This window comes from Megachile rotundata, chromosome 10, assembly GCF_050947335.1.
Source record: "Megachile rotundata isolate GNS110a chromosome 10, iyMegRotu1, whole genome shotgun sequence".
NCBI lineage: Eukaryota > Metazoa > Arthropoda > Insecta > Hymenoptera > Megachilidae > Megachile > Megachile rotundata.
In genome coordinates, this window is record NC_134992.1 from 13951643 (window position 1) to 13976390 (window position 24748).

The 24748-nt window shown below is 34.5% G+C and overlaps 7 protein-coding genes across 13 annotated transcripts; 4 read left to right on the forward strand and 3 right to left on the reverse strand.

Moving 5' to 3' along the window:
• Positions 1–21: 21 nt before the first annotated feature.
• LOC100880874 (dolichyl-diphosphooligosaccharide--protein glycosyltransferase subunit 4) lies at positions 22–262 on the reverse strand. Its single transcript, XM_003705218.3, has one exon. The coding sequence runs from the start codon at positions 260–262 to the stop codon at positions 158–160; it is 105 nt and encodes a 34-aa protein (XP_003705266.1). The 3' UTR covers positions 22–157.
• A 9794-nt stretch (positions 263–10056) lies between these two features.
• On the forward strand, positions 10057–16266 carry LOC100880762 (uncharacterized). Of its 2 annotated transcripts, none has more exons than XM_003705217.3 (6): positions 10057–10486; positions 10569–10906; positions 10977–11117; positions 11201–11269; positions 11341–11408; positions 11928–12944. In XM_003705217.3, the coding sequence occupies exons 2-6, from the start codon at positions 10571–10573 to the stop codon at positions 12940–12942; spliced, it is 1629 nt and encodes a 542-aa protein (XP_003705265.2). In that variant the 5' UTR covers positions 10057–10486; positions 10569–10570; the 3' UTR covers positions 12943–12944. The 2 variants fall into 2 exon arrangements, with proteins under 2 accessions (XP_003705265.2, XP_012145088.1); XM_012289698.2 differs by lacking the exon at positions 11928–12944 and adding an exon at positions 15009–16266 and having other exon boundaries at positions 10076–10486.
• On the reverse strand, positions 10569–18835 carry LOC100875080 (uncharacterized). 4 transcript variants are annotated; one of them, XM_012289700.2, is made up of 8 exons: positions 18695–18835; positions 17999–18145; positions 17777–17941; positions 17535–17703; positions 17301–17438; positions 17059–17229; positions 16769–16980; positions 16486–16691 (listed from the first exon to the last, which is right to left on the reverse strand). In XM_012289700.2, the coding sequence occupies exons 3-7, from the start codon at positions 17782–17784 to the stop codon at positions 16789–16791; spliced, it is 678 nt and encodes a 225-aa protein (XP_012145090.2). In that variant the 5' UTR covers positions 17785–17941; positions 17999–18145; positions 18695–18835; the 3' UTR covers positions 16486–16691; positions 16769–16788. The 4 variants fall into 4 exon arrangements, with proteins under 4 accessions (XP_076392078.1, XP_012145090.2, XP_012145093.2 ...); XM_076535963.1 differs by lacking the exon at positions 16486–16691 and adding an exon at positions 10569–10634 and having other exon boundaries at positions 17777–18145; XM_012289703.2 differs by having other exon boundaries at positions 16486–16681; positions 17777–18145.
• LOC143265210 (uncharacterized) lies at positions 13045–14982 on the forward strand. Its single transcript, XM_076535948.1, has one exon. It carries the CDS (start codon positions 13045–13047, stop codon positions 14188–14190), a length of 1146 nt encoding a protein of 381 aa, XP_076392063.1. The 3' UTR covers positions 14191–14982.
• A 534-nt stretch (positions 18836–19369) lies between the features above and the next one.
• LOC100880536 (uncharacterized) lies at positions 19370–22274 on the forward strand. Its single transcript, XM_003705215.3, has 7 exons — positions 19370–19647; positions 19719–19855; positions 19925–20146; positions 20211–20392; positions 20466–20658; positions 20719–20800; positions 20887–22274. Exons 1-7 carry the CDS (start codon positions 19370–19372, stop codon positions 21086–21088), a joined length of 1296 nt encoding a protein of 431 aa, XP_003705263.2. The 3' UTR covers positions 21089–22274.
• Positions 20788–22033, reverse strand: Saysd1 (SAYSVFN motif domain containing 1). The gene is made up of 2 exons (XM_003705214.3): positions 21869–22033; positions 20788–21675 (listed from the first exon to the last, which is right to left on the reverse strand). The coding sequence occupies exons 1-2, from the start codon at positions 22031–22033 to the stop codon at positions 21352–21354; spliced, it is 489 nt and encodes a 162-aa protein (XP_003705262.1). The 3' UTR covers positions 20788–21351.
• On the forward strand, positions 21805–24437 carry LOC100874968 (ADP/ATP translocase 4). Of its 3 annotated transcripts, none has more exons than XM_012289706.2 (5): positions 21805–21930; positions 23375–23510; positions 23766–23994; positions 24064–24207; positions 24270–24437. In XM_012289706.2, the coding sequence occupies exons 2-5, from the start codon at positions 23392–23394 to the stop codon at positions 24312–24314; spliced, it is 537 nt and encodes a 178-aa protein (XP_012145096.1). In that variant the 5' UTR covers positions 21805–21930; positions 23375–23391; the 3' UTR covers positions 24315–24437. The 3 variants fall into 3 exon arrangements, with proteins under 3 accessions (XP_012145096.1, XP_076392086.1, XP_076392085.1); XM_076535971.1 differs by having other exon boundaries at positions 21843–21930; positions 23421–23510; XM_076535970.1 differs by lacking the exon at positions 21805–21930 and adding an exon at positions 22904–23032.
• The last annotated feature ends 311 nt before the right edge of the window (positions 24438–24748 follow it).

Sequence of the window (24748 nt, forward strand, 5' to 3'; positions counted from 1 at the left end):
TTTTTATTGAGTAAAAATCTGTTTATGAATGTAAATGCATTTATTTTCGGTGATATCTATTCAACAGTATGAAATACAACATATAGCTGCGTAACTCCATTTGTAAAACTTTCTCGTGACATGGTTCAGGTTATGTCAAGACAATCATCGTGTATTTTTATTTCGAATAATTTGCATTTATGTAGTGGAAAAGAAATACTAAGCAAAATAACGTAGCTCCGAGGATGTTACAGAATACAGCCAGTTGTACATCCGTGATCATCTGAAATATCAGAGTTAACCTATTAATTATCTTGAACATTCTAGAAAGACTGATGAAATCATACGAAAGAAAAGTTTATAAATTAGTTGTTAAAAAGAATGTATGTTACCTTAAAGAATTATTTTATAACATATACAGTTCAATACATTTATATGTGAATACGTGGTTTGACACGTTTACACGCCGCTATGCCACAATCTAATGTCAATTTACCATGAAGTATGATTGGTTGATTATACTTATAGATGGACAAGTTTACTCCAAGGTAGGACTGCGAGGCGCTCTTCATAGTTTATGTATCTCAACGCTAGGTGGTGTATAAAGTCCAAGTTCTTCTTATATTTTCTAGCTTCTACAAAATAGTGTATATTTATTGAAATGCTACAAAATAGTAGATGTAAGAGACAAAATGAGATAAGGAAACCTACCTCCTAGAAAGAGAGACAGGACGCAACTAATTTAAATGCGCAAAGCAAAAGAACTGTGACTGCGCATGCGCACAATGTAAAAGTATGGCGGTCGAAGGAGAATAGTTTAAATCTGCATTTTCACCACTAATTAATTTGTAATAAATATGTTGTCATATATTTCTAACACATTCATCTGTAATTTCCTCTAAAATATAGTTTTTCATTTTCTTATAAGTTGCGTATTTAATCCAAACATTTTCGTAAAAGAAACTGGAAAACAAATGAAACTATAATTTAATTCGTAGCTATTAGCTCGATATTGTTTTCTAAATATTTTTATCAAAATGTTTAGAAAACGATATCGATTACCAGGTCACACCACGAGGAGGTTGCTACGATAGTGACCCGCCCTAACTCCAAATCCCTTCCACCCTCCAAATGCAATCTCATTTATCAGAAGGATAAATGAGTTCTGACTCTACTTAGCTCATAGGCTCGCATATACAAGTTCTTTACCACAATCCAGCAAAGAACTTGTATCACACACGCACGCATACATTAACTTAATACTAATCGCATGGGTACTCATACACGTACGCTTAACTTATTTTAAACGCCGCACGGTACCTCTTATTCTAAGATTGCACTCGAATAATCTACGACGAATTCAAAAAGCAAAGGGGAGAAAGTTAGAAGAACTTTCTATTAGAAGAAAAGAAAGTTAGAAGAACTTTCTGTCAAAAAAGGGGATCAGTATCTTTCGCCAAGTGAACCTCGCCTTCCATGGGTCAAAGGGTAGTCCATAGTGTCTTACGTGAACCACGAGACAGAGATGAACCGAAAATACTGGCAAGAACGAGTGACACATCCGCGGAGGGTCTCCCATTTCTCCCCGCTTGCGTTTGAAGCAAGTCTGACCGCAGAGAGGAGACCCCTGCCGTGAGGCGGCAAATCGAGATGGTTCATCAATCGATCGGCCCCGCAGAGATGTGTCCCTGGCGCTACACCAGCACTTGCAGCTCACCTCTGCCGCGTGTTCACAGCGCTATGAACCCCCAATGATCCACTTGGGTTCGGAACGATTGACAAAAAATAACTGGGTATACTACAAGCTAACGCGTACAAAGTTTGAGAGTAGAGAATATGAGTGCAAGTTAGAATAAGAGGTACTTACAAGGACCCACCCGCCCGCCCACGAGCACACTTTACTTAAAACTAACGCACGCATAAAATTGGCTTACAACTAACGCAATCCCTCGATGATCCATCGATGTTGCCACGATGATTGATTAAATTACTTACTTGAAATAAAAACTTGAAACAGATAAAAGTAATTAAGACAGAAAATTGAAGGATAAAGGAATGAAATCTCCCTTTATTCGAAACAAAACTCTTGAAAAATCGAAATCGTAGGTTTTGAAAATCTTAAAATCCGAAATGAAATTATGCTTTCGAAAATCTCAACTCTGAAATAAGAAGACGAAGAGATTCGGAAACTTCAAAGCTTAAAATAAAATCACGATGCTGTTCGAAAACCTCAAGAAATGAAAAACTTCAAAACCGAATTGGAAAGACGAGGTGATCCAAAAACTTCGAAGTTTGAAAGAATATTCACGCAGGAAATGAAAGAGAAACTGGAATCAAAGTACAAGCATTAAAAACCGAAGAAATAATAAAGTGAGACAGGGGAGAAATAAAATAGTGAGGAGCCTTAAAAATTTCGAAGCAAGAAATAAAACAGCAAAAATCTTGACATCTTCCAACCAAAAATAAAATCATTTAGAATTTGAAGAACTCTATGATTCCACGATGAGAAGAAGTCCCGCATCCTGTACTCACATTCTCACACACTCACGCATACTGTAATACATTCTAAATGCCCTACATGTACCTCTTATTCTAAAATTGCACTCGTAAATGAAACTTTGTAAAAATTGCAAGAGGATAGGAAAGAAAGTTGGAAGAACTTTCTTTTAAGTTTGGGGAAGTTCAAAGAAAAATGACAAACTATTACTATAATCTAATATGTAAGTTAAAAAATTGAGACAAGATGAGTGCAATTTAGAATAAGAGGTACTTACAATGTGCGCAGGCTTTTCGCCACGTGTTGTGACGAAAAACCTGCGCCCGAGCCCACCCTTCCTCCCACAAGCTCGGAATTATTGTAAAACTATTGCAATAAACAGAACTTACAAAAAATTAAATGCTGAAACATACAAAATTGTATTAACACAGAAAATGGTGGGAGGAGGAGCAAAATTTTTCTTTATTTCATACAAGAATTTCGAAAAACAGAAAACGCAATGAAAATTGCGGATGTGAGAAGACAATAGAACCTACCGAAGAAGAAATACTACAACAGACAAAAATTGATTAACACAGAAATTTTAGAAGAGAGAACAGGGTAGGAACTTACGAAGAATTAAATTCTGAAACAGACAAAAATTTATTAACATAGAAAAAAGGAGTGAAATATTCGAAATAAAATCGCGAAATAAAACCGTAGCGCTCAGCTCGATATAGTTTTGTAAAGACTTTAAAAAATCTTTAGAGAACTATACCGATTACCGGGTCACACCACGTGGAGGTGGCTACGACAGTGACCCACCCTAACTCCAAATCCCTTCCACCCTCCAAATGCAATCTCATTTATCAGAAGGATAAATGAGTTCTGACTCTACCTAGCTCATACGCTCGCATATACAAGTTCCTTACCACAATCCAGTAAAGAGCTTGTATCACACACACACACGCACATACATTAACTTAATACTAATTACATAGGATCCCACGCATACGCTTAACTTATTCTAAACGCCGCACGGTACCTCTCATTCTAAGATTGCACTCGAATAATCTATGACGAATTCAAAAAGCAAAGGGGCAAAAAAGAAAGTTAGAAGAACTTTCTACTAAAAGAGAAGAAAGTTAGAAGAACTTTCTACCAAAAGAAAAGAAAGTTAGAAGAACTTTCTGTGAAAAAGGGGGACCATTATTTTTCGCCAAGCGAACCTTGCTTTCCATGGGTCAAAGGGTAGTCCATAGTGGCTTACGTGAACCACGACGGCAAAGATGAACCGAAGATACCTTTGGTAAGAACGAGTGATACACCCCAGTTGGCGGAGGGTTTCCCATTTCTGACGCGCGGGCGACTTATACAGAGGACACCCTTGCCGTGATGCCCCTTGGCAGTATGGCGGCAGATCGGGGGGGCACATCATGCTATGAGAGGTGCTCCCCCCGTTCGGCCCCGCCGGGCAAAGAATATCACTCGCGCTACACCGGCACTTGCAGCTCACCTCTACCGCGTGTTCACAGCGCTATGAACCCCCAATGATCCACTTGGGCGCAGAACGATTGGCAAAAAATAAGTGGGTATACTACAAGCTAACGCGTACAAAGATTGAGAATTGTGAAGATGAGCGCAAGTTAGAATGAGAGGTACTTACAAGGACCCACCCACCCTGCCCACGAGCACACTTAACTTAAAACTAACGCACGCATAAAATTAACTTAAAACTAACGCACGCATCCCTCGATGATCCCTCGATGGGTGTCTTCAATGATGACGTATTCATTACCTACAGAATAATAAAAAGAAGAACAGAATAACAAAAGAAGAAACGGAGAAACAAGTGCAATATTTGTAACATTATAATGTTTAGGCATGCACAATTCGTGTCGACTCAATAAAAATACACCTGTAAAATATACAATATATTTGAGAAATATTCAATTACTTAATTAAAATAAGAACCGGAAAGATCTGAACGAAATTAAGACAAACATGAATCATCAAAATAAAAACCTGAAACATACAAATACAATGAAGATACATATGAATAAATAAATTGCTTGCATAAAATTGAAACCTGAAACATACAAAAATGATTAAGACATATATGAATAATTCACTACTTACTTACTTGAAATTAAAACCTGAAACAGACAAATGTAATTAAAACACATATGAAACATTGAAAATTAATTACATAAAATTAAAGCCCTAAATGTGCCTTTTGTTCTAAAATTGCACTCGTATAATGTAAAAGTAAAGAAAAGAGTGAAAGAAGAAAGTTGGAAGAACTTTCTTTTAAGTTTAAAGCAATTGATAATAAAAACGATAGGCTGTTACTCCAAACTAATATCTAACAAGTTAAAAAATTGTCGTCAAGATGAGTGCAAGTTAGAACAAAAGGCACTTACAATTTGCGCAGGCTTTTCGTCACATATCGTGACGAAAAACCTGCGCCCGAGCCCACCCTTCCTCCCACAGCTCGGAATTAAAAAACTAATGCATTGAATGGACTTACCAAAAATGAAATTCTGAAACAGATAAAATTTTATTAAGACGAATATAAATTATTTCATTACTTACGTAAAATAAAAATCTGAAACAGACAAAATTCTATTAACACAGAAAATTGTGGGAGGAGGAGGAAAATTTTTCTTTATTTCAAACAAGAATTTCAAAAAATACGAAACGCAATGAAAATTGCGGATTTGAGGAAACGACAGAACTTAGCAAAGAAGAAACACTAAAATAGACAAAAATTTATTAAGACAGAAATTTGAGAAAAGAGAGCATTAACTTACCAAAAAATAAAATCTGAAACATACAAAATTTTATTATCCTACAAAATTATACGAGAAGAAGTGAAACAACCCTATCGAGAAACAGAAAATACAATGACAATTACGAAATTAAGATCGATCAACAATAAAACAATTTATTTAAAATCAATTCCTGAAACAGAGAAATATAATTAACACATAAAAATCGGGGAAATTAAAATCGCGATGGGGTATACAAATCTCGAAGCTCGAAATAAAATCGCGAAGGGATATAAAAATCTCGAATTTTAAAATTTAATCGCGAAGGGATACAAAAATCTCTAATTTCGTACTGTAATCGCGAGGGATGCAAAAATCTTTAATTTCGTAATGCAATCGCGAAGGGACACAAAAATCTTTAATCTCAAAATTTAATTGGGCGGGCATAAAAATCTCGAATCGCGAAGGGATGCAAAAATCTCTAATTTCGTAATGCAATCGCGAAGGGACACAAAAATCTCTAATCGTGAAATTTAATTGGGCGGACATAAGTCTCGAATCGCGAAGGGACACAAAAATCTCTAATCTCAAAATTTAATCGCGAAGTTATACAAAAATCTCGGAATTTAATAGGGAGGGCATAAAAATCGCGGGTGGCTTTGCTCGTAAAAATTCGAGCAAAACGATACATTTTGTATCGTTCAAAAAAAACACATGTAAAATACAAAAAAATAATTAGCGAGCATAGTGACAAAATGACTCTCCATCCTAAGATGGAGAGCCATTAATAGTTCCCCTCTTCTTTGGCAATTTTGCCGGGGCTCTTCGGCATATAGCCTCTTCTCTCTTCGGCAAAGCCTCACAAAAATCACTCGCGAAATTTTACGGTAACTCGGACATTCTTAGTTTTCAATTACATAAATTCTCAATTTCGCTATCAATCTCCATAAACAGATAGCAGACAATTTCATAAAAATAAAATTGCATTGCTATCCATTTATTTCGATCGATAACAAAATCGAAATTTTATGCAATATATAATAAGTTAAGAAAAATAATTACTCAAAATAAAAATACGACCAGCGATTCTTAGAATGCGCTGTCCGTAAAAGAATGTCCGAGCAGAATATTTTATTTCACTGCACTTCACTTTATACTTCATTTTTGCAGTCGGATCTAGAACCCGACTGCGACTTACAAACTAAAAGGCCTGGCCTGAACGAACAATCGAGTTCAAGAGAATATTAAATAAATTCATATTTAATATTTTTCTCTTCTCGATTTTTCGTGAACCCCCCAGATGCAAGCATCTCACGTGTGAGAGAGGAGGAAAGAGAAACGTGAAAGCTTGCTCTGGCCCTACCTACTTAAAACTAACTCATTCACACCAGAAGTAAGCTACCTGCCTGCCTATCGCTATATTTAAAAAATTGCAAAGTCCATTCTCACAAAAACACACTCCACGGTTCTCACACATACCACCCGGGTGCAAAAAAGCCTAATCCTAGGGAGTACGTCCCGGGACGTCTCCGACACCCGAGTTCAATACTACATTCACACTCTAAGTTCATACCTTTTTGCTGAAATCGATCGACAATCGACAGTGAACATATTTCTTATTCTTTAGAATATTCAATGTAATATGTACATGTAATAATTTAAACTACTTATACAATTTTCTAATTTATTCACTTTATAAAATTTTCAAATGACTCGACTTGCATTTTGTATGCATTTTCAAATGACTCGACTTGCATTTTGCATGCATTCTCAAATACAATTTTGCAAAATTTAAAAAATGAATCTATAGTTTAATCGACACAAGGTCCACGACCTAACCACACACACACGTGTAACTTGTGTCGATAATTCACTGTCAATTTGTCGATCGCCAAACATCTTAAAACTAAACCGTGTCCACCTGCCCTAACCCATGCGAGAGCATCTAAGCACGCGCATGAGTATAGAGCATAAAAATGAACACGGCCACATGTATTTTGACCTACCAGTTTTCTTCATGTGTGCTGAAAATCCTGAGCTAAAAAACGTGATTAGAAACATGCTAATAAAGTGTCTTCCAGCAAAAATTGACTTTAACTTTAAAAAACTTTCAAAATGGAAAATGGAAGATCACTTTGCAAAAATCTAAGTATACGATTGTTTCATTTTTAACAGATTTGTGATATCAAAGTAAATTTCTAAATGACTCAAACATTCGTAAATAACTTTGATATCGAAATCTGTTTTCCGCGATACTTTCTTGTACATTTATTTAAAAAATTTTCACGCGTACGTAAAAATATAAAGTGACTCTATAATTTTATAAAAGTGACTCGAAAAATACTGTGAAATCGGAGGGTCATCCGACTTCTATGTACTAATTTTAATTTTAAATTGTAAAGAAGTTAAAACGCGATGTACAAGAAAACCCTGACCTGAGCTAATAAATGAAATAAACAGTGTGTACGAATTTTGCACGATCGTACAGTCGTGGTCACTATGCTCGCTCAAAAATATAAAATACAACCAGTTCCCGTGTCGCTTCGGACCATTCGTCCTACGACATGATGGGAACCGGAGGAACCATAAAGCATGCGACTCACCGATCGCTGACTTGCGCCACTGCAATCGTTTTACTGGTAAGGCATCTGAGACAGCACGTTTGGTAGGCATTGCATCTTAGAGTTTGATTGGTTGGCTGATTGATTGATTGACTGCTTGGTTGGTTGGCTGCTTGGCTGCTTTCGACAGATTTGGATGTGGCGGTTTGGCAATTGACCGTCTGTAATCATAAAAGAACCGCAACGATTAATTAACTGTGTTTGTCGATTTGCATTTTGATAACATATACGCTTTTTCGAAAACTACTTGTACAAACATTTAATAAGCTTTTGATTTTGAGTACAAAGACATAGAGGCATGCAGGAGTCGGTTATAAATTTGCAAACGTTTATCACAACGTGAAATATTGTAAAATATTTGAAAATGTATGTCAAAGTACTTGAGTAATTACTTTAGAGAGCATGGTAAACGTTTGCAAAAATATAATGGAACACGTAGGTAAGTGCAGTTTAAACATCAGTAATAGTTTGTTAAAACATTTAAATAATCACTACATAATGTACACCAAAACACTAGTAACAATATGTCAAATCACTTAAATAATCATTGCATAAAGTACACTAAAACACTAGTAACAATATACCAAAACATTTAAATAATCATTGCATAAAGTACACTAAAGTACCAGTAACACTATGTCAAATCACTTAAATAATCATTGCATAAAGTACACTAAAGCACCAGTAACAATATGCCGAAACATTTAAATAATCATTGCATAAAGTACACTAAAGCACCAGTAACAATATGCCGAAACATTTAAATAATCATTGCATAAAGTACACTAAAGCACCAGTAACACTATGCCAAAACACTTAAATAATCAATCCACAAAATATATTAAACCACTAAAAAATTAATAAAACGTTTAAATAACCGCACCATAAAACACACTAATAAATCCGTATACACGTGCACAATCACTTAAGAAAACACACTAGTAAAGTCACTGACACTTGTAGAACCACACCATAAAATTTGTTAATACACCCCCATAATTAATAAAAAATATTTATTAAAGCACACTAAACACTTTTATTAGTACACTAGGTACACTTATATATCCGTATATGCATGCAGGAAACACACTGTTAAAGTCACTGACACTTGTAGAATCACACCATAAAATTTGTTAATACACCCGCATATTTATTAAAAAATATTTATTAAAACACACTAAACACTTATTAAAGCACAGTAGGTAATACAGGGACAAGCACAATATCGGTAAAGTAAATCCTTGACTCGTACCGGTAAGTGTTGACAGGGCCGATCCGACCTCCTCGACTTGCAAAACAAAACTGAGTAGCGCGACCTCTTCAAGTGTAAGTGCGATTGGTAGTTTACAGTAGCCAATTAGACATCACGTAATCGACTAATAGATCAAATCGAAGTGCAAGAGTGATTGGTAATGTACAGTAGCCAATCAGACATCATGTAATCCACCAATAGCGTGCAGCCACTCTCATTGGTTGCTGTATAATTATTCTAACGTCAAATTTTGTATAATTCTATATTTTTTGGTAGTTTATTAACAAATTTATTATTGTAATTATTTAAATTAATTATTTTTTTTAACTTACTCTTGCAGATATGTTGCAAAATAATTATTAAATGATTTTTCGAACTGTTTCGGACACATAATAATTTCATGTTTTTTAAAAAGTTTTATTCTTATATATCGTTAAAAATTCACATTTACGCGCGGTTTTTTAAAAAGTGACGTCATCAACGAAAATGGAGCACACCGCCATCTCTCCGGCGAACAGGGTGAACTACACGGTTTTGAAACTGCAGTTTCATTAGTTCTTCACACTGCCACTAGACAGCGCCACGTGTATCTTTTCCATTAAATTCAATTAATATACTTGATTTTATTAGTATAATTGATTATAATATGATACGAATTACATCGAAGTGCAAGACCAATTAACTTCTAATTGTTTTGACTTCATTAAATTATTACCAATTTTTAACCACCCTTAGGATAATTCTAATTAGCCTAAATTTTGATATATTCGTTTATTTTTCAACTTTTCAACGCAGTGAAATTGATAAAAATATTTCAAAAAACAATATGAATTTTATATGGAAAATTTATTACATGAAAGTAGATCTGCTCGATTTAAATTTCCCACTCGTGTGCACAACCAATTTAAAGGGACAGCTTTTTCGAGAGAACAAAAACGCCGACAGAGGGTGTCGTCTCTGGTGCACTCTGTGATGCTACCTCGCATCGGCTTTTCTATAGAATCCTGCCATTAATGGCGCGTATCATTATGTCAAGAAGAGTTATGTGAAATTTTAGTATCTTACTACAATTACGAAGTAAGATTTCGATGAAATGAATTCAATTAAATGAGTTACGTTACATGCATTTAAAAATACTATATCTTTTTCTCTACTCTTCTTTATTGTGTAACGAAATTGGTGTTGAAGTAAGAAAAGTCTGAACAATTTGTAAACATTTATAATGATGATAAAGAAGAAAAAAGTATGTGATTTATAAGAGACGTTTTGATTTTTAAAAGATAATTTAAATAATCAAAATCTTACAAATATAGTGTTGATGGTATTTGGCAAGAAATCAAATTTTATAATAAAATATATAATAATTTGCTATGATAATTTATTTTTTGTAAGTATTCGTTTATGAAACAGAAATATATTTTTATTACATATTGTAGTGATAAAAGTGCTGTGATGTCTACATATTATAGGTATGATGGATCCTGAGAATTCTATTATGTTAGAATCATGTGGGGAGGAGTCGATTTTGATCCGAACTGTAAAAAACATGGTCAATGAAAGCACACGTAGTGAATTAGAAAGCGAAGAAGAAGGATATTTTGTAGTAACAAATGTTCAAGATGAACAACAAGATGTAATTGAAGTTTCAAATGAGGGATCAACAGTAATGCAATTGGAAGAACGATTTTCTTGGTCCAATTTATGCAGAATATGTGCTAATACCAATGATCACATAATCCCAATATTTGATGGAGAAGGATTACAACATGATTTGTGTAATAAGATACACAAATATTTACCAATACAGGTATTTATTTTATATATTTTTGCATAACTAACATTTGTACAATTAACATATATTTTAATATCTCCCATAGATATCTGAAAATGATACGCTTCCTTTACAATTATGTTACCATTGTGCTGCTACATTATTAGCATGGCATGAGTTGTCAGAAGGATGTTTAAATGCAGAAAGACGATTATTAGAAATGCAAGGTGCTCTACAAGAAAAACAAGTATGTGTACATGTAATGCGTAGATAGTATTCCTTAACCCCTAGAAAATATATTAATTTCTAAAATTTGTATCAATTTTATAGAGTTCAGTGAAACTAGAGGCTTCCATGCAGGAGGATACTATCTCTATATCTAATGTAACGGAATCTCTTGTAAGTGTAAAGAATAGATTAATAATATTTTACATATCTTTATCTTGTTATTGTATATTTTCTTATTTTAGCATCAACAACAAGGCTCTGCAGGAAAGGATGAAACTTGTGGAGAATCAGCTGTTAATGATTTAGACAGGTAATACACTCTTTTATCTAAAGAAAAAATAAACTCATAATGCAGTGAATCTATTATATACATTGAACGTGCAGAAAAAATGCCCTCTACAAATAAATTTCAACTTGATAAATTACTGACAAGTACATATTTGTATATAATAGTATGATTCAATTTTTCATAGTAATTTTTATGAGATCAATTTTAATCTCTAATACAAAATGGATAAATAAATTTTGTATACAAACTAAAGAACACTTTACACATTGACTACTTCTATTTGAAACATGGAACAAGGATTACCATGAATCTATTAAACAAAATATTTACATATAGTTTTGCGAAAAACTATGAAATGAAATGAAATGAACATGAAAATATATTAATGTGTGACTATGAGATAACAACAGTTAGACTTTGAAGATTACCAAGAAAGATAATCTTAAATTTTCCGAGAGCCATTGATAAATGGATTGAACAAGAACAATCTTCGGCATTGTATAGCTGCAAAGCTGGAGTCAAGTATTGACTGTTTTGCAGGTCCAGTAATATGCGGACACCATTTAAGGTATTCCTAGACATGCAGAATGTTTTTCGGAAGCCACACAGAAAAAAGTGCCAGCTACAAGAAAAAAAAAGCATGGACAATGGGGATTGTGATTCGATGTGGATTACTGTGATGAATTCAACACTTGATCAACCTAGTATAATATCTGATCAACTTCGAAACAATGACACAGAAGCAAAAATAGAGGATTCACAGTTGTATAAGTCAGATAGTATAGAAAAATTAAGCCTAGAGGATGAAATGTATAAGCAAACAAATTCATCAAATACAAAAAATGATAGTAAAAGAATAAAAGAAAAATGTAAAATCTGTTGTAGTGACATAAACAATTCTGATGATTGTGAACACATGAAACAGAAAAGTGTCATCGACGTTCAGGAATCTTATCAATGCGTAGAATGTGGAAAATGTTTTAAGTTAAAAGATTCATATTTAAGACACATGCGTATACATAGAGATGAAAGACCGTTTACTTGCCACGTATGTGGAAAGCAATTCAGAGACTCTGGTGGCCTTTCTAGGCATTTGAGAGATGTACATGCAAAGCTCAAGAACTTTACATGCGACATTTGTAGCAAGTCATTTGCATCAAAAGCTACAAGAGAGGATCATCGTAGAACGCACACGGGTGAAAGACCTTATGTCTGTGACTCCTGTGGAAAAACTTTTAAATCAAAAGCTTCTCTGTATATTCATAGTAAATTACATACGGATGAATTTCCTCATCCATGCTCTTATTGCAACAAAAAATTTCGCAGGAGACAGGAAATGCTGGCCCATGTAACCACTCACACAGGGGAGAAGAATTATGGCTGTGATGTGTGCTCCAAACGATTCAGAGTGAAGTCAGAACTTGTCAGACATAAACTGATTCATTCAGAAAATAAACCATTTGTTTGCGTGAAATGTGGACTTGCTTTCAGGCAGAAACGTTATTTGAACAATCACATTAAAAGCAGACACATTGAAACTTTACGAGCATGTTAATATGCCATTTCCACAAACAGACCAAGACTATTCAAATCCTGGTACATTTATTATTTTTCCAGGTCTGGTCTACCTCAGAAGAAATCCTTCACTACATGGCGCATGACAGCCAATGATTGTACAGTTCCTCAAAAATTCATTGAAAGCATGAATGATGACAGTAATTCACTTGACAACTGTGACAGTACGGAGTTTAATACGGCAGAAATGACGAGAACATTGTCACCTCCAAATTGTCCAAACGACACAGTACCACAGTTAAAAAAGTATACTACTTCAAAGCATCAACATGCATGCAAAAATTGTCAACGCGTTTTCATGAGAGAATACCATTTGATACGGCACATGTCTAAGTGTAAAACTAAATCTGTCAGGAAAAGAACTGAAAGTTCCAGGGATAAGAACATGCAGGATAAAAGTCAAAAGAAGTGGAACTTGTTTCAGAAATATAAAAGGAAAAGGCTGCAATCGCACCCTTGCATGTATTGCGATTACACGAGTACAAAGAAGAAGTTATTAGAGTTGCATTTGATGGAGTCGCATCCAGAATTCAATGGAAAAAAGGATAAGAAACTAAAATGTGCTGATCGTGAACTGGTGATGCGTGCTAGAATGGAGATCGATGGAAAAGTTTATTATCACTGTAACGAATGTGGTAAAAATCTTTATTCACCGTACACATTTTCCTGGCATATGCGAATACACACAGGAGAACGTCCATATACTTGTCATCTCTGCGGAAAGCAGTTTCGAGTGAATCAGGGTCTAGCAAGGCATCTGCGAGACACTCATGCAGGGATTAAGAATTTCCCATGTGACATCTGTGGACGAATGTTTTCCACGAAACGCAACGCTGAAGATCACAGGCGCATTCACACCGGGGAACGACCATATGTTTGCAACGTTTGTGGCAAATCATTCAAACAGAAAGCTTCTCTCTTCGTGCATAATCGTACGCATTCGAACGTTTTCCCTTTCAAATGCAATCACTGCGAGCACAGCTTCAGAACGAGACCTTCGCTCATGGTGCACATAACTAAACACACGGGCGAGAAGCCACACGCATGTGACATATGTGGTCGATGTTTTCGTATAAAATACGAATTGAAGCGTCATAGACTGATACATTCCGATGAAAAACCGTGGCAGTGCACAGACTGCAATCTTTCATTTCGACAAAAACGCTATTTAGTTAATCATAAGAAAAGTAATCATAACACGAACTCGTTTATGGCTGCCGCTAAGTAATGAGAGAACTCTCTTTTCAGGTATAATTATGAAGTGACGATGTGAGACAGGAGCCAAGCGTTTCGCAAGGCAACGAAAATATGGAAAGACGTAATAACAATTTCAGAATTCAGCTACTTTCAAACAAAGTAAATAATCTATCAGATTTTGATAATATTCATAAGAAGCGAAAGGATTGAAAAAAAATTTTAGAATTTTGACGACAGTCGTGTACAATGGAGTCTCGCTATATGACCTCTGCAACGAGCTCCACCATACAGTGGTATAATGCATAGCGTTCAGAGGAAATATAATGGAGGATTTGGTCATATAATGCATGGTGATCTATCCCGTAATAATACAGTGTGTGATAATACAACACGTTACAATGTATGACGATATAAGACCTGACTATACAATCCATGGCAGTGTAATGCTCAGCATAAGGAAGATCTATGAGTTATACAAAGAAGAGCCATATAGCGAGACTGCACTGTAATTAGGTAGGAACCAAAATGGACTCAAACTCTTAAAAGGGAATTGGTTGAAACAGAAGGCATCTCTGCACGTTCATACATTTAATTCAGAAACCTTTTTCCACGAGTGCTTCCTATGCGGCCAAAATCTTGAGAAGAAAACAAGAATTAAATAAACATATTTTGGCAAACAGTTCTGTAGTAAAGACTGCATTAGTCATAAACGCGTTCATAAACAGCAGTTGCACGCTTGTTTCGCATGCAATGTAAAAGTGAATCAAGAATGTGCCTCGAAGAACCACAACAAGAATTTACGTAAGACTTGGCATTCGCTCGCATGATATCGGCATATTTATTTTACAGGTGGAAGACCGAGTCTGATGGAGTTATACAAATATCTACTGTCGATAGCGAAAGTACAAATGCTGAGGAGATAGAATACATCCAATGCGCTCAGTGCGATGTCGTTTTCGTAAACATGGAATATTTTATAGATCACATGAACTCCGAACACGAGGCTCAGATGCATTATTGTCAATATTGTAAACTTGTGTACAACGGCCAGCAGAGAGACTTTGACGAGCACATATCTTTGCACTGTTCCAATTACGAGAGGACAAAATATATGACTGCGCATAAAACGAAAAAAGGTGACGAAGCATCCAATGAAAACACGCCTGCAGACACAGAGCAGTTTTCAAGTTATACTTGCAATTTTTGCGAGAGAAACTTCACGAAGAAGTCTGAACTGAAGAAGCACATAAACAGACATTCCGACGTGAACAGGATTCAAAATCCAGAGGAAACGGAACTTGTAAATAAAGCGAAGCAGGTAATCAACGACCGTGTTTCGTACAAGTGCGACACATGTAAAAAAGTTATATTTACAAAGCGTGGATTTCTGCGTCACATTCGCGTCCATTCTGATAAACGACCCTGCAAATGCGACTTATGCGGAAAATCTTATAGAATTGAACAAGATTTAGCTAGACATATAAGGGATGTCCACGAAGGGCTGAAGAAGTATGCGTGCGACATTTGCGGTCGCGCGTTCGCCAATAAAGGCGCGAAAGATGATCATCGAAGAATTCATACGGGTGAACGACCATATGCGTGTGAACATTGTCCAAAAATGTTTCGTACACTGAATTCCATTTATATTCATAACCGTGTACACACGGATTATAAACCTCACAAATGTTCGTATTGTGGCAAACACTTTAGAAGCAGGCAAAGGTTAACTCATCATGAAACCACACATACTGGTATCAAAGCATTTTCCTGTGAAATCTGTGGCAAACAGTTTTCCGTTAAAGGGGAAGTTGTACGACACAGGGCAATACACAACGAAGAGAAACCATTCGACTGTAAATGCGGTATGAAATTCGGTCAGAAAAGATACTTAAGGAATCATATAAAACAGCATCATAAAGAAGCGTCCTCTTGGTTGTTAGCGGAATTATTAGGGAATAACAGTTGAAGCGCCGGTCGTTCGACATAACTTTGCCTTAAACACTTTTGTACGAATAATGTGTAGGATGGAATGTACAGTTAGGATACGTAAATTTTATTTGTTATATGATTTTTGTATTGTAAAGAAATATTATAACTTGAAAATTGATATGTTGTATTGAATGCCTGTCTCCATTATACTGTTAATATAACAGTGAATTCCGTTATACTACTTTACTGCTTACTAATTTACTATTTTATGATAATTTTTATCATTCCATTGCTTTATTATTATACTAATTCTACGTATTTTTGGTCAATGTTGCATCGGTTCTCAAAGTATTAATGTATATAACATACCAAAATATACTGAATAAGAGGAGACAAGTTTATAAAAATATAAAACATGCATTTTTTTATTTTTTGTTTTAAATTACATGTTTTTTCAAAGATACAATAGAAATAATAAAAATAAAAAACAGTATTATGCAAGTACAAAAATAATATATATAAACAAAATGAATACTGGTTTTTTTTTCACTCGAGTTACTTTTTTGAATGGAGTGCCATTTCTGTACAGATACCTGTAACATACTTGTAGAAGTATTTAATGTTATTGGTTGATTATTAAATTTATTTTTTATAAAAAACATTCTATTGAATTTACATACCCAAATAGTTCAGTAAAATTTTATGTAGTACTGATCTCTTCACCAATTTCTGATATTGGCTTTTTTATATTAATGGTATTATTAACATCACTTATAAGCAGTTTACTGACATCAGCAGATTTCAACAAGGTATCAAAATCGTCTAAAGCTAATCTTTTTAATTTCAGAAGAAATTGTGGGTATGTTAGAGGCCTTCTTAATTTGGTATGTTTCTAAAATACAAAATAATTAGAAATAATATTCATACATTTATAAAATGTAGATAAATATGAAAAATTATTAAAACTTACAAAGTTATTTGTCAAGTTTGACTTTATGATACCAAGTACTTCAAGATTTTCTAGTCTCTTCCTTTCACATAATTTATACAGCTTTCTTTGTGATTTTGTTCCTCCATACAAGCACCGTATAATGTCCCTTTTTTCAGTACTTCTCCAAGGATCATACGTTCCTAAATTTTCCTTTAATATCAAACATTGTTTAACATTTCTGAAGTAAAGTCCAATATAGAAAGGTTAATATTGAATGAAACCTCCTGCCAATCCTCCATTACAGATACAGGGAGTGCTGTTACTTCTTCCAAAGGTACAGTTCCTAATTCATACTTTAATTTTAAGTCACTTGGTTCTGCTTTCACGTTCGTGTTACTTACACAGTTTAAAAGATGATGCTAAAACAGTACTTCTTATCAATTTCTACATGGATAGTTTGTACTTTGATACTATTCACGCAAGTATTTTCTACAATATGAATGTATTATTAATACCTCAAAATGGCCTTCATCGATTAAATGCAGTGCATCAAATGGACATCGTTTCTTTGTTGAAGAACTTTTCTTACGTGCCACTAACCTGTGTTCTAACACGCTTTTGCGAATATAATGAGTTTCTTCTGAAGACCGCGATAACATCGCATCCAATGCCATTATATTTAGCCTAAAAATATAATTACATGATAAATATTTAATTAATATTAATATTTTAAAACAATTAAACAATAAACCCTTACAACTTCATGTTTATTTCTTGTAGCAACACAACCACGTGCCAGCGTGTTCGATGTTCTGAAACTCGTCTTTATGTCTATTTTATAGGTTCAGCGAAGCACGTGGTAGGGGGCTTTCTTTGTTTCCATAGAACTTACTTTTCGCAACGCAAAGAAATCGATGAAGACCTATATATAAACATCGTTAATTGTTACCATTGACTACGTCATAGTCGCCATTGTTACCTTCAATTGTTTCCAACTTTTTTATGATTTTTGTAATATTACATATGTAATTTTATTACTTTAAATTGAATATATATTTTAGTACATTTCAAGCATTTTGTCAGGCTTCATTTTATTGCAAATAAATGATTTGTATGCCTGTTTCTGCTGGAAGTAAACAAATTAAATGAGTAATTTTTATAAAAATGAATCAACATAAAAATTATTTCCTTTCAGAAATATGCATATAAAATCGTTATTTCTAAATACATGAATTTACGTATCTTCAGATTGAAACAGCATATCTATAGTTAAAACAACCTTGCACGTGCACGTAATACATCGAAAACTATTTATACGCGAAACACCGTCATCGTATTATTGCCCGAAATAAGTTGCCCGACGCAAACACAGAAAAGATGGTGTTACCATTATAAATATCATTTAATGTATACGATTCATTTTCCTTATACCTTAACATTTTAATGCGAAGTTTATTATCAATGTCAGCGTTAATTGCGCGCGAATATTTTGATTAAACGCCGTGAAGTTTGAAGAGATCGAATGCGCCGAAACTCCACGTGATTTAATTTCATGACGATTCATTTGACCAATTACAATTTGGCGCGATTTAATTTACAGCGGTAATCAAAGGTTTCATTCTTCAAATGGTCGCGCACGCGATATTGCGTGAGCGCTATCAAGCGTGTTAATTACCTGTTTATGTGTATTTTTACTTCTGTTACAAAAGTTTGTATTTTAATTAAGATAATAGTCTCCCTTCGAAATGTATAATATTCATGAGCGAACATACATATAAAGAGTTGTGGTCAACATTTTTATACTTGAATTCTCTGATCCAGGAGTTGTCTTCGATTTTGTTCGCACATGTCTATAGAGGATATAATAATCGACGCGTTGGCAAAGAGGTGGAAAGCGAACGAGACGGACTGACAAATATATCAGTCAACCCACGCAGTTTTACAGCAACTGGTCGACCGGAGACGACGGAAGAACAGTCATGGAAATTTGCATTGCGGGAACTGCGAGTTTGGTCGACAAATATCTTTCGCGTTTTCTACTTTGAGTCCCACGTGTTTTGACATTCACTGTTACAATTTTCGCAATTCTTTAATCGATAATACTGCGTTCACACAGTGCCTTGAATAAAACATTAGTTCCTTATCAATTTGGTAATATTTGAATAATTTGACGCGTTGACGCTAATGAATTTTTCCGTCGAATGTTCTATAAATGTTAACGCGTATATTCTTATTCAAAAATTTTGTTTCAGATGTACATAGCTACCGTAATTATGTGTAAGAGTCGTGATATGAAATCATAAGAGCCAGTGTTGAATTATTTGAACGAGTGTGATCAAGGATTGCCAACATGCAGCGGGTTCTTAGTTTTCAAATGGCTCGCGGTTTCAGCGAGTCGAGCGAGTTCGTAACGAAACGTATGTGTTTCTCGTTTCTCTTCTCCGTCGGTTTTCTTTGTCTACTGTGCGGTTTTTTACTTGGACGATTCGCTACGCAAAGGGCCATTGAATTCCGAGCGGAAAAGCAACGTCTTGAGTTCGCCGGAAATGGTCTCGAGAACACCGAATATCTTCAGCATCTGTTGCACGAGCAACTGGAAAGGGCGCCACTCGATCCTGATTTTGAAACGTATATCCATTTTTTATCACTGTACTTCAGTTCATTAATTGCTATATCACGCTTGAACTTTGTAAAAATAGGAAATGGGAGCTTTTCAATGTCGGAGAAGCTGATGTGCGCCGAGTGAACGGAATCCTGTCGAATTTATCGCTCATTCATAAAGTTGTCGAACACCAATCATATATCGCTGCAATCGCTCGAGGATCCAGAGAACCTGGTGAATTAAATTTTATGTGATAAATTTAAATTTAAATTTGCAATGTATTATTAATTGTTACATGCTTAGACAGGTATGTGGTTTTGTCGGCTAGCGGTGAAGGCGTTGGTATTGCTTTAGAATTGGCAAAAATTTTGAATCATATTCAAGGAGAACACCGGTGGAAACCGCGCAGATCAATAGTTTTCTGTTTATTCTCGGGATCTTCCAATCCTTGTTCAGAGATATTTTCTACTTTTATGCATCACAAAGTTGTAGCTTATTTGGTTATACATCATCAAGCTTTGCAGGGTTTGTAGATTATTGAAACACATAAGGAAGCTTTCAGTTCTTGGCATATTTTAATCATTTACAGGGAAGGGTCCTTTTGTTGTATCTGGATCTGATATAGTACAATCTACAGTCCTAGAATCTGCAAATACTGTGAAAAATTGGTTATCTCACAATAGTCAATTATTGTCTCTAAACAATGCATTTCACAATGTTACAATTTCAAGACTTACTTTAGATATACCTCATGCAGTATTGTCTTTTATGGTAAATATTAATAACATTTGTACAGTAACCAGCTTTTATTTTACACTTGTATTATTTAGATTTTTATCTTCAGAATAATAATGTTACATACACTGAAAATCATCATGAGAGAGAATTACGTAAAATAATATTAGCACAAGTATTTGGTCAAACTGTTTGGAAATTATCTGAATGTTTAGTTATGAAATGGAATCCAAGTTACTTCAATGAAACTGTTTCTACAGCAATGGGATCTATAAATAATACTGAATTATTAGAAGTCAAAGGTATGGAATCTTTAGATATAATTTGGTGCTTATGATATTAAGTACAATTATATTTTTTAGTTGAAGTACTGGACACTGTAACAAAATTATTACATAATGTGAAACTTTTGAATGAAAAGATTGATGCAATTGACAATATTAAGTATGTAATTTTTATTGATCATTACTTAATATTTTACATATTTTAAAATAACAAAAATATAAAATATATATTTTCTTATTTTACAGTACGCTTAATACCAGAATACTGAATGATTTGTTAATGGATTTGGATAGAGCTCTTCTCTGTCCTGATAATAAACTCCAATCCAGAACTAATTGGTCAGAATTTCTTAGACTAAATCACAAGCCTCTTAACATAATATCAATGCACCTTAAAGAGATGGTACAGTGTTATGAAATTGCTATTCAACTATTACAAGATCGATAGTAGAAATGCAAAGTACAAAGAGTTTAGGTATAATATTTTTTAATGACTGTGGTAACATTAGTTACCACTAAAATCTATTGCACTCTGATATTTTAAACACTTTTACCATAAACTATGTTCAATTTTACATTTAGGAGTTCCTATTTTTCATTCAGATGTTATAAAATGCACGCATACATATCTATGTTTATGTACATAAAAAGAAGTACAAAATATGTATTACTTCTGCCTGTGATAAATAAGATGAATTTAAAAGTTTTATGTTAGTGTATGCTTGCTATACCATATCGTATTTCTTTTTCAAGTTGCGAAGCATCAAGTGTTCCTTCTATAGGTTTACAGTCTGGATTGAACACAGAGTATGCACTAAGTTCACCTGGTTTCTTTTTTTTTGTACCAGTATTCAACCAAATAAATATCAACATCGATACAATAAAATATATTGCTCCAAATTCATATTTGATCGCAATCACATATAAAGTAACCCACAGAAGAAAGTAGAGGAGATTCGTTACTGCTGTTAGTACAGAACACTGAGATTGGTCTGTACTATCATCTGAAGAATTGCTTTCCACATCTTCGACATCCTGTAAACTTTTAATCTTCAATCACACTAATTTGTTATTTCAACTTTTGCATAAACACTGTTTCAATATATGATGAATACAATTTATAAGCTACATTAATATTTGTTTATCGCATGATGTAAGAATACTGGAGATATACATCAGTAACTAAACGATTAGGGGCACTACACATCACAAAATAACATAATCCTACCTCAACGTCGTTAGTCGCTAGTAACACCGTAGAATCCGTAGGGGTTTTATTTCCATTCCACGGTAAGACATTGTTTATCGCATATTTAATGGATTCCGTCATTTCTGCTTTGCGTTTTTGACGTCTATAAGCTTCTAGTTTGTCTTTTATACTAATTCCATCCATAATAAATACAGATATTAACTTGTTTCTCGTCAAGCACGTTACGGACCATATGTATGCGATTAATATCGGGAAAATTGGTTGATTATTTGCATTTATGAACGCCGATTGTTGTGGTCATTAGCCTCATCAAGGAAATCCAAGATTAATTCCATTTTGCAAATTGAATAATTGTTTATTGTACTTGCATTATTTTTATGTCTTTTGATTGGTTTAATAAAAACTGGCACACGTGTAAAATTAACCTCGTGAAGTTTGTCTATTCTACATTTAAATTTCCTTCGGTCACAGATAATATATTTTCATTCATGAAGGAATATTATCGTCGAACGAGTTTTCATTCTGCGCATGTTAACTTTGATTAGTTAGTACAATTTGTAACCAAGAGTAACGCATATTCGCCCTTACGACGATGTAGTGTCAAACACATATACTAGGTGATTTTTTAATACTATGAACATAAAGATCTAGAGAGTTTCCTGCATGCATATATTTCTGTGCACCACGTATATTATCAGCGGAGTGGTCAGTCATGGTGGGGATAACGTTATTCGAGTCGCGCAAGATGTTGGTATCCTCTCGTATCTTTGTAATCATGAAATAATCTATATATAATAACCGAAATTGATAATGAAAGAAAGGAAAAATGTGGCAGAAAGTGAATCTGAAGTCGATGCTATTAGTAAATACAGTGGGTCAGGTGGGGCTACTGATTTCGTCGTTTCTTTTGCCCTTTCTGGACTCTTGTCGATGATGTTTAAAACTCTAACCGCGCCACTAGAAAGAATCAAATTAATTCTACAAACACAGGCGAGTAGTTATCAAATAGGAACGACGGAAAGAACCCCATACTCAGGTTTCCTGGACGCACTCATTAGAATACCCAAAGAACAAGGTTTTCTTTCTTTCTGGCGTGGTAACCTGCTCAATATATGTCGATATTTTCCAGCCCAAGCAATTAATTTTTCCTTTTTTGATATATACTACAACGCCTTTCAAAAAGTATGTTCAAAAGCAATTTAATCATATTTATTCAAGTTTAAGAATTAATTAGACGTTTATTTCTTTTTAAATTTCCCGCTCATATTCATATTTCGTTTTGCATATCCGAATGTAGGAGAGGAGTCTTCTATCACTTGCCTTTTCTTGGGAGACACTCCTCTACACTTTCTAAGGGAAATAATTACGTTCGCACATAAACATTAAATAGTATTATACAGATCATTGAATCGAAGACAAATCATGAACATATTATCCTTCCGTTTCTGTCGGGTGGTGCCGTTGGTGTTACCACATGTTTACTCCTCTTTCCTTTCAATTTTTGCAATACCCGAATATCTGCAGATGTCGGCGACAACAAGATGATGCAACGAGAGTTTTTAAATTTAAGGGATTGCATAAGTAAAGTTTATAAGAGCGATGGAATCATCGGCTTCTACCAAGGAATGTCGAGCATGATGGTTGGAATGTTTATATACAGGTTTAAAGTAGCAATAAACTATTGATTTTTATTATTGCGATTTCAAAGACTATGCAGTGTAGTCTCGTGTTATGTATAATGTACTTGCTGTACATGCATGAAAAGGGCTCTTGCTAACCGCCATTTCTGATTTTCCCGCGCATATAGTCTCGTCCTCAGAGACATAACACGACACTACTGTATTGTTCTTCCTTGATTTGAAGACATTTCCAATACGATGCAGATTAGATTATCAAGTTCTAATAACTTTTATAGGTCAGCTTACTTTGGTATCTATACAATCAGCAAACAAACATACTTAAATTTAGACTCGTCAGAATCCAAGATGCCTGTAATACAAACACCATTTTTTGTATCCTTGGCGCTTGCTCAGTTATCATCTTTCACTGGAACAATGATTGCCTATCCTTTGGATACGATAGGCAGGCAAAAAATGCTTGCGAGTGGACGTGGTTTGAAAAACTACGTGACGACGCGACAAGTGGTCGGTAAAATGAGATATGATAGGAAATGTTAACATCCATTTTTAAATTAACACGTTGTGTCGCTGTAGATCCGTAGGATTATAGAAAGAGATGGTCCAGTGGGGTTTTATAGAGGAGTTTTTGCTAATCTGTTAACGACTATATGTGGATCATTTGTTCTGGTTACGTATGATTTGATTAAAGGATATTATTTTCGACTACAGGAAGAAAAGGTATGCGATGCATAGAATAAATTATTAAATCGTACGCGTTTAATATGGACATTTATTGGTAGGTTGTCTCTAACACTCGAAGACCATTAAGAAGGATAGACGAGTGAACACAAAAATGCGTTTGGATCACATGTTGATTTTCGAGAAAGAACTTTACCGATCCCGGGATTGTATATATTTGCAAACAGATACTTAACTTTTTCTACAAAATAAAGCTTCTTAGTCCGTCACTTTGTTTAATGTTCTTGGATTTTAGGTATAACAATGTTCTACGTTTCAAACTAGATATATCGTGTACGCATGCTTAGGAAACATTCGCTTATAGACTTCAATAAATAACGATCGGGTCAAGGACTGCTAAGAAATTCGTGATAAAGTGAAATTTAAATGATTCGTCGAAGTTAAACTCGATAGAATCTGTATTTTATCTTGTATTGCTTATAGATCGAATTCAACATGTAAACATAAATACGCAGATACGTAATTTTAGCTAATAGACATTTTTTAAACGCTTTGTATATTTTTCGCTGCATTATGTCCA

Coding starts and splice junctions, on each gene's coding strand:
- LOC100880874 (XM_003705218.3), bottom strand. CDS start 262: ATGATCACGGATGTACAACTGGCTGTATTCTGTAACATCCTCGGAGCT.
- LOC100880762 (XM_012289698.2), top strand. CDS start 10,571: ATGATGGATCCTGAGAATTCTATTATGTTAGAATCATGTGGGGAGGAG. Junction 10,907..10,976: donor ACAAATATTTACCAATACAG/GTATTTATTTTA, acceptor TATCTCCCATAG/ATATCTGAAAATGATACGCT. Junction 11,270..11,340: donor CTAATGTAACGGAATCTCTT/GTAAGTGTAAAG, acceptor TTCTTATTTTAG/CATCAACAACAAGGCTCTGC.
- LOC143265210 (XM_076535948.1), top strand. CDS start 13,045: ATGACAGCCAATGATTGTACAGTTCCTCAAAAATTCATTGAAAGCATG.
- LOC100875080 (XM_076535963.1), bottom strand. Junction 17,439..17,534: donor TCGATGAAGGCCATTTTGAG/GTATTAATAATA, acceptor GTACTGTTTTAG/CATCATCTTTTAAACTGTGT. Junction 16,981..17,058: donor CAAACTTGACAAATAACTTT/GTAAGTTTTAAT, acceptor TTTGTATTTTAG/AAACATACCAAATTAAGAAG.
- LOC100880536 (XM_003705215.3), top strand. CDS start 19,370: ATGCAGCGGGTTCTTAGTTTTCAAATGGCTCGCGGTTTCAGCGAGTCG. Junction 20,393..20,465: donor ATGCAGTATTGTCTTTTATG/GTAAATATTAAT, acceptor TTTTATCTTCAG/AATAATAATGTTACATACAC. Junction 20,801..20,886: donor GATGCAATTGACAATATTAA/GTATGTAATTTT, acceptor CTTATTTTACAG/TACGCTTAATACCAGAATAC.
- Saysd1 (XM_003705214.3), bottom strand. CDS start 22,033: ATGGATGGAATTAGTATAAAAGACAAACTAGAAGCTTATAGACGTCAA. Junction 21,676..21,868: donor TAGCGACTAACGACGTTGAG/GTAGGATTATGT, acceptor AAAAGTTTACAG/GATGTCGAAGATGTGGAAAG.
- LOC100874968 (XM_012289706.2), top strand. CDS start 23,392: ATGATGCAACGAGAGTTTTTAAATTTAAGGGATTGCATAAGTAAAGTT. Junction 23,511..23,765: donor GTTGGAATGTTTATATACAG/GTTTAAAGTAGC, acceptor TAACTTTTATAG/GTCAGCTTACTTTGGTATCT. Junction 24,208..24,269: donor TTCGACTACAGGAAGAAAAG/GTATGCGATGCA, acceptor ATTTATTGGTAG/GTTGTCTCTAACACTCGAAG.